Source organism: Quercus robur, chromosome 8 (assembly GCF_932294415.1).
Source record: "Quercus robur chromosome 8, dhQueRobu3.1, whole genome shotgun sequence".
NCBI lineage: Eukaryota > Viridiplantae > Streptophyta > Magnoliopsida > Fagales > Fagaceae > Quercus > Quercus robur.
This window is the reverse complement of record NC_065541.1, coordinates 47,908-62,734: the sequence shown is the minus strand read 5'-3', so window position 1 is coordinate 62,734 and position 14,827 is coordinate 47,908. Positions and strand designations below refer to the sequence as shown.

At 32.4% G+C, this 14,827-nt stretch overlaps 1 protein-coding gene and 1 pseudogene across 1 annotated transcript; both read right to left on the bottom strand.

Moving 5' to 3' along the window:
• Positions 1–2,566: 2,566 nt before the first annotated feature.
• LOC126694052 (cytochrome P450 CYP72A219-like) lies at positions 2,567–7,079 on the bottom strand (annotated as a pseudogene).
• A 6,648-nt stretch (positions 7,080–13,727) lies between these two features.
• Positions 13,728–14,147, bottom strand: LOC126694005 (cytochrome P450 72A14-like). The gene has a single exon (XM_050390036.1). The coding sequence runs from the start codon at positions 14,145–14,147 to the stop codon at positions 13,728–13,730; it is 420 nt and encodes a 139-aa protein (XP_050245993.1).
• Between the last annotated feature and the right edge of the window lie 680 nt (positions 14,148–14,827).

Below are 14,827 nucleotides of genomic sequence, written 5' to 3'. Positions count from 1 at the left end.
AAAAAAAAATTCAAGAAATTGCGAGACGATAGCTTTAGAAAATAATTGCTAAAAATAATATTAGGGGAAGGTGTGTGTCAAGAGTGAACAAAAAAGAATTCAAAAAATGAGAACAAACTTAGGCTGTAATTTTGGTTTAGATCTATATATGGTGGGAAAGATGGTTGTCTTTACTAAAGACTCTTCTTCCTTTCTAGGAGCCTTTAAATTGGTTCTAATTAGGGTTTATGCCTCACTTGATTACCCTTTTTATAATGTGGGTTACCATCCCCTGGTTGATATCATTTAAAACTTGTTAATTCTATCGTGTCTTGTTAACGCTTTATATATGATTGCAGGCGTGTCTTATAAGAGAGGTAGGAGTTATAGGATGTACCTTGAAGGTGATAGTCCCCATCAAGTAGTTATGATTGTGTGTGAGTTAAAGTGATTTTCTCATATCTCAAATCGTCATAACATGTAGACACTCATGCAATCTTGAGAGGTTTTTCACACACAACACGCAATATTCTTTGCTACTTTTGATACATATGCAAGTACAATGTGATTTGGCAATTACAAGGAATACATGTGTTAATGTATAGTCATTAAACTGTCTTAACTTGTTTTTGAAATATAAAATTGGTTAGACTTGTTTAGTGTGCGTGTGTGTTTGGATCTAACAAGTTTTAGAATTAATAAGTTTTAAACCTAAGTTGTTAATTAGATTTATTTTGAATAAACCTTGTTAAAACAAACAAACATCAATATCATGCACAACGAAAAATTAAATAAGAGAAGATATGATAACCTAGGAAAACCAATGAAACAAATTAGTTTCACAGTAAAAAACCTGGAGGGAAACCTTCCAAAAAAGCAATCTACTATAGTAAAGAGAAGTTTCAGATCTAGTACAAAACTTTTGTCCCTAGACTCTACAATCCCCGTAGATGAACTTACAGCAGAAACCTTCTATTGCTTCATAACCTCTGAACTCTTCAATATATGAATGCCACCCTTTTTGCACGGATCTCAGTACGTGACTAACACACCAACTTAAGGATGATTGTTGGCTGCAAAGTTCTTCACTTCATCAACAATGAAGATCAAGAAGCACTTGGTTAAGAAACCCTAAGGCGTAAAGACGCAGTAGCTTCTTTTAGAGACAATAAGGCACTTGGTCACTTTTTGCATGTGTTCCCATTGTATTCTCATGTGTGACGGCCTTTAAAATAGGTCTTATATATGTCTAGGGTTGTGAGAAAAGAAATCCTACACATACATGTCAGCATGGGCCGAAAATCAGATCTAAAAATCTGAATTTCGTAATTCTTGATAGAGACAACTATCGAGCTATCTGTCGAGATCTCGATAGATACATCTGTCGAGAATCTATCCAACTTTAATGAACTGCCCGTCTTTACTTGTTTCTTAGATAGATTTGCATGGCTTCAATACTAGACATGAAGAGGAAGGAGAGAGCAAGGTACTACCGCCTTTGAGAAGACACAAAGAGAGTATGTGCAAGAGTAAAGAAAAAGGAAGCCGCACAAGAAAGAAAAAGAAGAGAGAGCAGCCAAGAGGGAGCCGCTTAAAGAAAAAGAAGACAACTAAGAGAGAGCTGTGCGTGGAGAAAAAAAAAAGGAGAGAGCAAAATGTCGCCACCTTTGAAAGAGATAATTAGTGTGTGTGTGTGAAAGCAAAGAAAAATAAAAGAGATTTTCTTTAGCCGAGAGACATACACAAGAATTATTGTAATCGATTTTATCATAGTGAAATTATTTGGAGTTTGTCCCGTGGTTTTTCCCTTCAAAGATAAAGGGTTTTCCATGTAAATTTTGTGTTCTTATGTGTAATTGTTATTTTGGATTACTTATATTTGTAATAATATTATTTGGGACCCAACAGGTGTTTTAACTTGAATTTGCGCCTCGAATGAATATCAAGCAAGACAAAGTAGTTTTCAAGCAGAATGAAGAGAAGCTGTCTAAAGTGCTTGACATCTATGAAAAGAGGCTTAGGGAGGCTTGGTTCTTGGCTAGTGATGAATTTTATTTGGCAGATCTTTCACACTTGCCCAACACTCAGTACTTGGTTAGTGACACTAATAAGGGCAATTCATTCACTTCGAGAGAAAATGTGGGGACATGGTGGGACGAGATATCGAACTGAGACTCGTGGAAGAAGGTGGTTGATTTGCAGAAGGGTGCTTAGAAAATTTGGTTGGCATTTCTTACATAAATTGCTTCAGTTCGTAGAATTCATTTTCTTCCCCTTTTTTCCTTAGTTTTTTGGTTGAGTCCAAAGAGATTAATGGCATTTTTATCTCCCCATGTGTAATATTTCAATTTTAGAACGCTTAAGGGAAATTCATTAATTTTCTACCAGCATCATATACTCTAGCCTTTGCAATAAAGTTGTTAAAATCAAGATCTTATCATCGGTAAAAGGGTTTTTAATTTGGGTAGGATTAAAAAATTAACATTATACTCTAAAAAAGAAAATTTACCAATAATAATGATGTATATTTCTAATTATATATATTTTTAACATTATTCAACATTGTTTCCTTCAATTAATGCAATAATGGATGTAGAAACACAAACATAATATAATAGAGTGGAAATCATAATATGTTGTTTCTTGTTCTTTAGAAAATGAGATTTTAATCACTAAATAATAAATAGAACACCAAATAAGCCACGAGGCATGATGGTGATAAATCTTGCTTAACTGGAACAACTTTGTGGTACTATATCTTATGTAATATAACGTGAGCGCCAAATTGAGGTTGAAGAGTTATGATTGAGCAAGGAGCATGAGCATAGGATGAGGACATCTCAAATGAGAAGTTCTGCAAAATGAGTGACAAAGCCATCTTGGTCTCTACTAGAGCAAAGTTTTGACCAACACATATCCTCGGACCCCCACCAAATGGGAAGAATGATACTTAGCCCTTTGTTGCCTTTGAAATGCCTTTTGAAAATCTCTCCGGGTTAAACTGTTTTGCATTCTCACCCCACAGTTCATAATCATGGTGGACTAGGATTATTGGTAGAGCAATCTCCACTCCAGCTGGTATAATCATATTTCCCAGCTCGGTTTCCTTGTGAACTCTTCGAATTAGTGAAGCTGCTGGTGGGTACAACCTCAGAGCCTCATTCAATATCATAGTTACCTACGCCATGGATAACCAACTATTACCAGAGTGCATTTCTTAAAAAAATTTGTAAAATAAAATAAGTTCATTAAATTTTCCTCTTGAAGAGTATTCGATTTTGAAGCTAATTTATGATTGATAAAATTTGAAACACAATTTATTACTCGATCTACAAACCTAATCAAATTTGAGGTTTGCACTCAAATTAGTGATTTATAGTCTATACTACCAAGTGCCAACTCTAACAAAAAATGAGTATGCTGACTATCATGAGATCAATAGAAAATGGCTTTTACTCAATCAATTAACTAATATTGACATGAATATTCATGGATGTGAATATTTCATCTTCGAAAGACATTACATATAAATTTTATAGGAAAATAAAGAAAAATTTGAATCTTTAGGGAATACTTACAATTTTAAGGCGATTTAACCCATCAAAGTCAAGTTTGTTCTTACCAAAGACTTGCAAGGTAGAAAACCATTGTCCAAACAAGTAAAACCGAGGTTGTCTCTTCCCCGGCAAGGTAGAAAAGCTTACATTCCTCAATTACATCCTTAATACTCATTCCGGCACTCTTCTTATTACCAAATTCCTTAGTCTCTCTAGAATTTGATTCCATTAGTATGCCTAATAAGTCATCATTTCTGCCTTTGCATGCCTTCTCCCTTTTGTTAATGATTCCCATTAGTAAGTCTTGTACTTCTCTTTCAGTTTCCTTCATCCTCCTGTGTGTCTTAGTCAGTAAAAACCTGCATGCATAAATATTAGCTATTAGTAAATTGAGAAGATTGAAGACACATAAATGGAAATTGTATTAATTATAATGTGATGATCTCTATTAACTTTTGTGTTTGATGAGATGTTCAGGAAAGTAGGTTATAACCAATTTCGTTTCTGAATAAACAATAAAATTTGGAATTTTGTTTTCATTGGAGACATGGTTTTAAAAATCGAACAGGACCGACCGATTCAACTAGGAATCGGAACCAATCCGATCCGGTAAAATCACCCAAAATTTGTCAAAAACCGAGTTAAACTGGGAATTGGGGCCAAAATCAATTTTTTGACCTTACTGATTTTTAAAACAATGATCGGACTTCAGATGCATGAGAATTTTTATTTGGAAGGTTGGCCAAGAAAATGTTGAAATTAATTGAAATCTTGTTATATTAAAAAATAGCACATTCCTATAAAAAAAATTAGCATATATATATTTTTAATAGATACGATTGAATTTCAATAAACTGAATTGTAATTGGTTAATCCTATCTCAATAAAAATCAAATTTGACTTTTTTTGGGGGGGGGGGGGGGGTAAGGAACCAAACTTGACTAAATTTCAAAGTTGAATGTTTAATCACTACCTTAGTCCAGGAAAGTATACAGATTGTGATACTTTTACAAAGAGTTGTGCTTGCTCTTTTTGAAGTTCAAATATTCTTCTTCCTTCTTTATAGCTACTTCCAAATGCTGTTCTTGAAATCACATCGCTTGACATGTTTTCAAGATAAGGCCATACGTCTAACTCACAGGATCCATTTTCAGAGGTCAACCTCTCCCACTGGTTAATCATATCAATGCAACTTTGATAAAATGCAGGTAACATAAGCTGTAGCAATCACAATGTAAATTGTTTAAACTATAATAAATAGAAACAAGATTATTGGCATTATATTGTTCAACAAATCTCCATATGTAACTTTCTACACAAATTTTTTCATAGCTGTTGCAAATGACAAGTTACTAATGATATATAGCCCATATGAAAATCAATAACCATTTTTTTAAGACAAAAATTACTAACAATTTACCACTTCAATAACAGTAAAAAAATGTTATGTCTATATTATTACTCTATATTGTTTTTGATAGAATCCCAACTACGCTTATAATACACATGCGGTTTGTAATATATGTCAAATTGCCAACAAAGAATTACCCTTTCATTTATATAAAGAATTCAAAGTAGTTAAATGCTTTATAACTATTTCTTTTTGATTTTTTAATTTGATTGCTATAGATGTTTTTAAGTTAATTTTTTTTATAGAGATAGAATTTAAAATTTGTAGCATCTACCCTATGATAATTATTCTTTACCTTTAAAACAAGATATTATTAAAAAAAAAAAATATTTGGGTGTAGGTAGGAGTCAAACTTTTCCCATTTGAGCAAACGAGAATCTAAGTTTAAATTTAATTGATATTATTCATATTTAAAAGTTTGAATGGGCATATAGTCTTTTTTTTTTTTTTTTAATATATAAAGAAGAAGAAGAAGAAGAAGAAAATGGACATATAATATTGTTTGCTATGCTAGCATTACTGATGTTTGAATGTACTTAGAATCTTATTTGCACACAATATTTTCGGTCAATCATATTTTAAGCAATAGATCAAAGGTAGTATTTTCTATAATGACTTTGAATTAATTAATCAAAGGTAGTATCTAGCAATAATCATATTCTTTGTGGTGCCTAGTGTATGTAGTTTGAACCCTACTTCGCCCATTAACTACCCATCTCAAAAAATATTGTCACTTTTAAGTTATGAGTACTGCTACAATCACAAATTATTTCACAACATTTTTACAAATTTTTTATGTGGCAAATTCTTACTGGTTCTCGTCTAGGTCCATTACTAACGTCATCTTTTCACTTACAAATAATCACTCACCACATCATTAGTTTGTAAAAAAGTTTGTAAAATAGTTTGTGTCTATAGCATTATTGATAACCAAAATGCAAACAATTCCCTATTGTGATTATTGTACTATGCCTATAAGTTTTTTGATCACAAACATGTGCTAGATGGACATTTGAAACTTAGCTATGGAGTTCAGTGCAAAAGTGTTTTTGTGTTAAACTTGGTGATTTGTACAATATCACTTTTAAAGATAAATCATGCTGCTCCAAACTAAGGTACAACATTTTTTACTCAAGTGATAACAATAATCTAATCCGGACACAACTATTGATTCCACATGGATTTAAAAAGATAAGAAATGTAATATATAACCTTCAACTTCTCTAAATGGAAAGCAGGGTTGATAATCTTTCTGTGTTTAGCCCATTTCTCACCCTCGTAGTTTATTACTCCCATTGCAAGCAATCTAGTAAGTGGATTTGTTTTGGGCTTCTGAAAGTCACCTATCTTGGTGAAAACATCTTTGATTTGTTCAGGGCTCATAATGTTAATACGAGGTCTTGGGCCAAGCCATGTAAAAGAATTCTTGCCTGCATTTGTTCACGAAGGTTAGAAGAAAATCCAATATTTTTAAAAATATATTATGTCTATATCATTTTCATAACAAATCTCAAGTAAGAGTTTCTTATTAACTATTACTAATTTTAGAAGTAGTAACACTAGCTTTACCCAAGAAAATTTTGGCTCCACCGCTACCAATTTAGATTCTTGTTTGTAGTTTAATCAATCAGTCTAGTTTTTCTGGTTCAGATTTAAGATTTTGGGCATAAGCTAATTCATAGTTGGAAGCTTTTAAACAGAAGTTACAGGACTTAAAACAACCATACATACTTTATTGCATTGGAAATGAGTGAGATATAATTTGTGTTTGCTGCAACAAAATATTTAGGTAATTAAGTTTATTGTAGACATACATACCATAATGCTTCACTGTGTGATGTTCAAAGGGGAGAACACGTGGCACAATATCATCAGAGAGTTCTCTGGGTTTAGAACAAGCTTGCTTTATCATCATAGAGCTATCCTTCGTGTCCCTGAAGAAAAGTCTATAGGAATTGCCTACAAGACCTTGCTTTCTCAAGCACCTCTCTAAATATTTTGGTCTTAACCACACCCAATTCAGAATCATGCATGACAACGTTGTCATTATAACAAAAAGAACGGAGGTGGCAACTTTGTCCAGAGAAATTTCCATTATTATTTTTTCTTTGTAGAGAGAGAGCTAGAGGTAGAAGAAAGTGAAGAAGAGATAAGAATGGACGATATATATATTAAGTCTTTGAATGGAGGTTTAACCACAATTACCAAAATTGTTGAAATATTTCGTCCAAACTTTTATATATATACTAGTCGGAAACCCATGCAACGCACGGGAACTTACCTATTTATAATAGACTAAAATAATTTTATAAAATTTTAAATTCATTATGAAACTATACTATTGCGTGAATTGCTCCTATCTTTTTGAGTTACAATTTGATGAATAAGCCAAATTTAGATATTGAAAAAAAAAAAAAAAAAACTAAAAAGTTCTAATGTTAAAACGTTTGAAAGGGGAAAAAAAATCAGAAAATTTACTGGCACTGCCTAGAAATTATTGAAACAAAACAAAATATATATGACTACCAAATAGAGAAATATAAGAGAAAGATAGGTTACCTTCAAGAGAATAATTCATAGTTATAACAGTTGAAATTTGCTAAACTGTTTCAAATATTGCAAAAAATTGAACCCAAAAATTTAGATGGTCAAACTTTCAAAAGACAATAAAATTAAAAATCAAAACATTCAGAACCTACAAATTATAAAAACAAAACAAAACAAAAAATGTCATTATTGTGAGACAATTTCAGTAAGGATGGAAAGCTTTTCTAAGTTTTTTTTATCCAATTCTTCCTAATTGATGAAAATTTTGGTTCAAACATTGTCGAACACTTTGAAGGTGCAAATAATATAGGCTTTCAACATAATATTTAATTAATAAACAAAGAAGTATGACACCATAAGAGAAAACATAAGATAACATATAGTGCATATACCTTACTCCACAGCTGTGAGAAAATATCCACACAAAAGGAATTGAAAACTTGTACATACGTCTTCATAAGGTAAATCTTAAGGTTACATAATCTAAAATAATATAGAATATAGCATCTTTGAACCACACAAAAAGTTAGCAAACTTACTACAATACTTGTAGTCATACTATATATTGTAAAGTACTACTCCATACAAAACAAAAGCAAAAAAAACTAATTCACAAAAAAGAGAAAAAGCAATAGCAAGCGTACCAAAGAAATTGAAGCTTAGGGTTTTCTCGCTTAGTGGAGACGGACAGAAGAGATTGCTTTAGGGTTTTCAAAGATTTTGTCTCTTATATATATATATATATATATATATATAAGAGACTCCTGTTAGGACTCTCTCACTATTTAGTTTTAAAAATTAAAATTTTTTAAAATTAAAATGATGATGTAAAAAATTATGGGAGTTTCAAAGGTTTCGGTTTTATATATATATATATATATATATAGATGTGTGTGTGTGTTAGTGATTTAGTCTAACTCCAACTCATTCCAGTCTTTCTTTCATTCTCATCAGCTTCCACTTTAGAAAGGGAGAGTTTCCAAACCCAACAGTATGGATTAATATATGTGCGATGCATAAGTTTGGACGAAATATTTCAACAATTTTGGTAATTGTGGTTAAACCTCCATTGAAAGAATTTTAATATATATATATATATATATATAGCTTTTAGTGATCCAGTAGCTGGAAAGCTAGCAGCAGTCTCAACTAGAGCAGTTAGAACTTTTAGCCAAACGTTTGTGGTTTAGAAATCCAAATTCAGTTTCGGAAAATTGTTTGAGCAAGAAGATAGTTTTGTTTTTAGTTTCTAAAAATTTGGACACTAAAACAGATATAGGAGACGCGAATGGCAACAAAGCAATCCTAGTCGGGCTCAGAAGTCAGAAAGAATTTGACTCAAAGGCCTTGAGAAGGCTAAGAGTAGTTAGAACTTTTAGCCAAACGTTTGTGGTTTAGAAATCCAAATTCAGTTTCGGAAAATTGTTTGAGCAAGAAGATAGTTTTGTTTTTAGTTTCTAAAAATTTGGACACTAAAAACAGATATAGGAGACACGAATGGCAACAAAGCAATCCTAGTCGGGCTCAGAAGTCAGGATTGCTTTGTTGAAATTAGTTAATATTAGGTATATTCCATACATCACACTAGATAGAGCTCTTTTTCGAATAAGAAAGCTTGTCTTTCTCTAATGCGAATGAGGAAATTAAACTAATTTTAGCCTTTTATTTTTTTATTTTTTATAACTAATTATTGTTTTTTGGCTTTTAAAAAAATTAATTAAAAAAATAAGTAAAATGCTAACATAGCATTATTTAAATGCCTAATGAATTTTTTTGCTAATGTGGATATGACATGGATGTGTGGCTAATGACACGTAGGATCAATTATTTATTTTTTAATTGCAAAGCTTGCCAACAGAGCACTTTGTTTGCCACATATGCATTTTTTGGTTGTGGGTTTATGGTAGGGACCAAAATAGAATTGATTTTTTGTTTTTAGGGACTAGAATAGTAGTAAAATCAAAATAGGTACCAGAATGAGAATCGGCCCAAAATGTAGGGACCAAAAGTGTATTTTCACCTTTATTTTATTGAGTAAGGTTGTAGCCTTGCGCTACAACCAATTTTGTAGGTAAACTTTGTCCACTAATCATTGATAATTTATATGGTTGCCTCCTTTATTTAGGGTCATAATCACTATTACAATAAATAAAATGTTCTTTTTAATTTCAATTGTTGAGATTTTAATTTTAATTTTTTTTTACATAATAATTGTGCATAAATACATCCAACTAATTTGTACTTATTGAAGAATCACATTTTACAGAGTGAGCGTCATTTTCCAACTGGTCAATTCTTTCAAACTAGATTTAATTATTTGGTGAATAGTTTAAATCAAAATTTTGCTTGGACTACCTATAATACTCATGCGTTCAACGAAATTTTTTTAAGATGACATAATGCATAGGTAACCCCACCCCTTCTCTCTCTCTAAGAAAAAGAATTCCCTTTTTCTTATTTGATATTCAAAATTTTAATAGAATTCCATTCCTTTTGTTGCCCCCTCCACCTAATTCCAAAGGAATTTACTCTATGAATAGAAATGTTATTAAAAACTTGCTTCTACAATGTGAAAGAATAGTAAAACTCTAATCTTTTACTTTCAGAACATGCTTACACAATGGAAGTAAGTGAAAAGTGTGACGTTTATAGTTTTGGAGTAGTCACATTAGAAGTAATTATGGGAAGGCATCCGGGTGATTTGATCTCATCATTTCTATCAACCTCATTTGCATCATCTTCCTATGATGTGCTATTAGAAGATGTATTGGATCAACGGCTTGCGTTGCCTACAGGGCAAGCTGCGGAGAAGGTGGTTTTAGTGGCAAAGATAGCATTGGCATGCTTGCACACCAATCCACATTCTCGTCCGACCATGCAACAAGTTTATTAGAAGCTATCAACTTTGAAATCCCCATTCACAAAGCCTTTGGGCATGATCACATTAAGAGAGCTTGTTGGTCTCGAAAATCTGATTTAAGCTTCACAAGTGTTTATATATTCTCAAGTATGCTATCTTGTTTGTGTGCATTCGATCCTCATGTATAGTTTTAAATACTTATAAAGCTAAAACTTAAAAAACCACAATTTTGCATGATCGTTCATTTCCTCTGTAGTTGTCGACATTGAGCTTGAATCTCTACTCTATTGTGATGCCTAGCGCCAATCTTTGGCCGCTTCAATGTTCATCTAGTATTGCAAGAACACCATCTTCAACCTGTCCAAGCCTCCATCTCTAGACCTATCCAAGCCTAACTAAGCGCTTCAAGCTTAAAGGAAGCTGAGTTCTTTCTTGCTTTCTTCTACTTTATGTTTTCATAAAAGCTCTTAAATTTTGATTAAATTTGGTGATCTACAAAATCTCTTCATTGTGGATAATTTTTGAAAAGCTTGGTGCAATTTGTAATTCTTCATTTTCGGATTAAGGAGAAATTCTTTCTTTGACTTGTTTGGAGGATTGCTTGGTGGAATTTTAGTTATGGTGAAGATTATTAGATTTTTCCTTATATTCATATTTTGAATTGATTTGGGTTGCAATTTGAGATAATCCATAAAGACTTTGATGGAGGTGTAGGAGAATTTTAGAAATTCTTTCTTTGACTTGTTTGAAAGATTGCTTAGTTGAATTTTAATTATGGTGAAGATTGTTAGATTTTTCCTTATATTCATATTTTGAATTGATTTGGGTTGCAATTTGAGATAATTTATGGAGACTATGATGGAGGTGTAGGAGGATTTTTCATTTAGGTGGTCTGATTAAATTCAAGCTACAATGGAGATGTGTCACTTTTGTTTCATTCACGCATTAATTGCATATCTTTTGGTGCATAACAACATATTCTCCTTTGTTGACTTTGGTTTTTCTTGATCGAAAACTAATTCTTATCATGTATTCTTTTTTACGTTCCTTATAAAATAACTAAATTTTAAAATGGAAAAAAAGAGAACATGTGACATATCATAATTGGTGGACAAAAAAAAAAATGGTGGAAAATTGGTAGAAAAAAAAAATGGTACAGATGATTTGTATTCCCTCTTAGTCATATATATATATGTTTCTCTCTTATTTGATTTGTGTGGCGAGTCTAACAAGTTTGGTGATACAAAAAGGTGTGGCAAAAGGTCATAGTGAGAGACCACTTTAATGAGTGCTGTGCAAGAATTCCAGAGAAGGGAAATCTTCTACTTATTTTAGGTTTAGCCTCAAATTTTGTATTCAATCCCAAACATTTTATGGAGGTAGTAAACTTTGTCTTTGAGAGAGAATAATTTTGGGTGTATTGGGGTTTGAGTTTTGTGAGAATGTCTCTACATAATTTTGTATTCTCCAAATTTGTTAGGGAAATTTCTTGTTGTTGCCACCCATGGACGTAGTCTGAAAGCCGAACCTCATAAATTCTTGGTGTTCCCTTTTCTTTGTTTATACTTTATATTTTTTTTGGTTAAAATATTTTTATTTTTATTTTTTTATGGAAGGGTCCATGTATCTATTAATTAATACATTTAAGTATTATTATAGCATTTAATTGAACAATTAAAACTTGTAGTATGGAAAGAAAGAAAAAAGATTAAAAAAGGCATAGAAGATTGATTCAGCACAAGGTTGTACATCAAAATTAAATGGGCAATCGATTTGTTCCAGATGCCTAATATATTTGGTATATTAGTTAATACCAAAACTAATAACTTTGAGGGTCAACAAAATAACGAATGCATTCAGTGAGTCAGTCAGAGTGTTAATTTTTTTTTTGGGGCTAAAATGTAAATTTCATTTGAGTCAATTCTCCATAAATGAGAATTCCATCAAGCCATCACCGGATCCTCAGGTTCAATCAGACATATATATGAATCTTCATGATGCTCTGAAAGAAACTAAAAGAGCATTTAGAGTTCCGCTACATTTGTATCAAGAGAGAGAAAGGGGATTTTCGCTTGGGAGGAACACAGGAGGAAGCAGATAGCAAGTTACTGCTGCCTTTGAGAAGACACAAAGAGAGTATGTGTAAGAGCAAAGAAAGAGAAAGTTGTACAAGAAAGAAAAAGAAGAGATAGCATCCAAGAGGGAGTAGCTTAGAGAAAAAGAAGACAACCAAGAGAGAGTTGTGCATGGAGAAGAAAACAAAAATGAGAGAGCAAAGTGTTGTCGCATCTGAAAAAGATAATTAGTGTGTGTGAGAGAGCAAAGAAAAATAAGAGAGATTTTTCTTTAGCTGAGAGACATACACAAGAATTATTGTAATTGATTTTATCATAGTGAAATTATTCGGAGTTTGTCCCGTGGTTTTTCCCTCCAAAGAGAAAGGGTTTTCCATGTAAATTTTGTGTTCTTATGTGTAATTGTTATTTTGGATTGCTAATATTTGTAATAATATTATTTGGGACCCAACATGTGTTTCAACTTGCATTCGTGCCTCGAATGAATATCAAGCAAGACAAAGTAGTTTTCAGGCAGAATGAAGAGAAGCTGTCGAAAGTGCTTGACATCTATGAAAAGAGGCTCGGGGAGGCTCGGTTCTGGGCTAGTGATGAATTTTATTTGGCTAATCTTTCACACTTGCCCAACACTCAGTACTTGGTCAGTGACACTAATAAGGGCTATTCATTCACTTCGAGAGAAAATGTGGGGAGATGGTGGGACGAGATATCGAGCCAAGACTCGCGGAAGAAGGTGGTTGATTTGCAGAAGGGTGCTTAGAAAATTTGGTTGGCATTTCTTAAATAAATTGCTTTAGTTCGGAGAATTCATTTTCTTACACTTTTTTCCTTAGTTTTTTGGCTAAGTCCAAAGAGATCAATGGTATTTTTATCTCCCTATGTGTAATATTTCAATTTTAGAACGCTTAAGGGAAATTCATTAATTTTCTACTAGCATCATATACTCTAGCCTTTTCAATAAAGTTGTTAAAATCGGGATCTTATAATCGGTAAAAGGGTTTTTAATTTGGGTAGGATTAAAAAATTAACATTACACTTTAAAAATGAAAATTTACCAATAATAATGATATATATTTCTAATTATATATATTTTTAACATTATTCAACATTGTTTCCTTCAATTAATGCAATAATGGATGTAGAAACACAAACATAATATAATAGAGTGGAAATCATAATATGTTGTTTCTTGTTCTTTAGAAAATGAGTTTTTAATCACTAAATAATAAATAGAACACGAAATAAGCCACGAGGAACAATGGTGATAAATCTTGCTTAACTGGAACAACTTTGTGGTACTATATCTTATGTAATATAACGTGAGCACCAAATTGAGGTTGAAGAGTTATGATTGAGCAAGGAGCATGAGCATAGGATGAGGATGTCTCAAATGAGAAGTTCTGCAAAATGAGTGACAAAGCCATCTTGGTCTCTACTAGAGCAAAGTTTTGACCAACACATATCCTCGAACCCCCACCAAATGGGAAGAATGATACTTGGCCCTTTGTTGCCTTTGAAATGCCTTCTAAAAATATCTTCGAGTTAAACTGTTTTGCATTCTCACCCCACAGTTCATAATCATGGTGGACTAGGATTGTTGGTAGAGCAATCTCCACTCCAGCTGGTATAATCACATTTCCCAGCTTGGTTTCCTTGTGAACTATTCGAAGTAGCGAAGCTGCTGGTGGGTATAACCTCAGAGCCTCATTCAATATCATGGTTACCTACGCCATGGATAACCAACTATTACCAAATTGCATTTCTTAAAAAAAAAAATTTAAATAAAATAAGTTCATTAAATTTTCCTCTTGAAGAGTATTCGATTTTCAAGCTCATTTATGATTGATAAAATTAAACAATTACTCGATCTACAAACCTAATCTTATTCGAGGTTTGCACTCAAATTAGTGGTCTATAGTCTATACTACCAAGTGCCAACTCTAACAAAAAATGAGTATGTTGACTATCATGAGCTCAATAGAAAATGGTTTTTACTCGATTAATTAACTAATATTGACATGAATATTCAAGGATGTGAATATATTATCGTCGAAAGACATTAAATATAAATTTCATAGGAAAATAAAGAAAAATTAGAATCTTTAGGGAATACTTACAATTTTAAGGCGATTTAACCCATCAAAGTTAGGTTTGTTCTTACCAAAGACTTGCAAAACCTCCTCCATCTTGATTTCTTCAAAGCTTGTAGTGAGCCTCTGAAGCTTTGAATCTTTGATAGTCTTGGTTCCCTCATAGGTTGTCTGGAGAATGGTCCATGCCTCCTTAGCAGTTTCAATAGATGATATCTTTTTGAACTCCTCATTAGTGACCACACTAAATAAAGCATTCAATGTCCTACTGTTGAAATTTGCGGCCTTAATCTTGGCATCATCCCAAT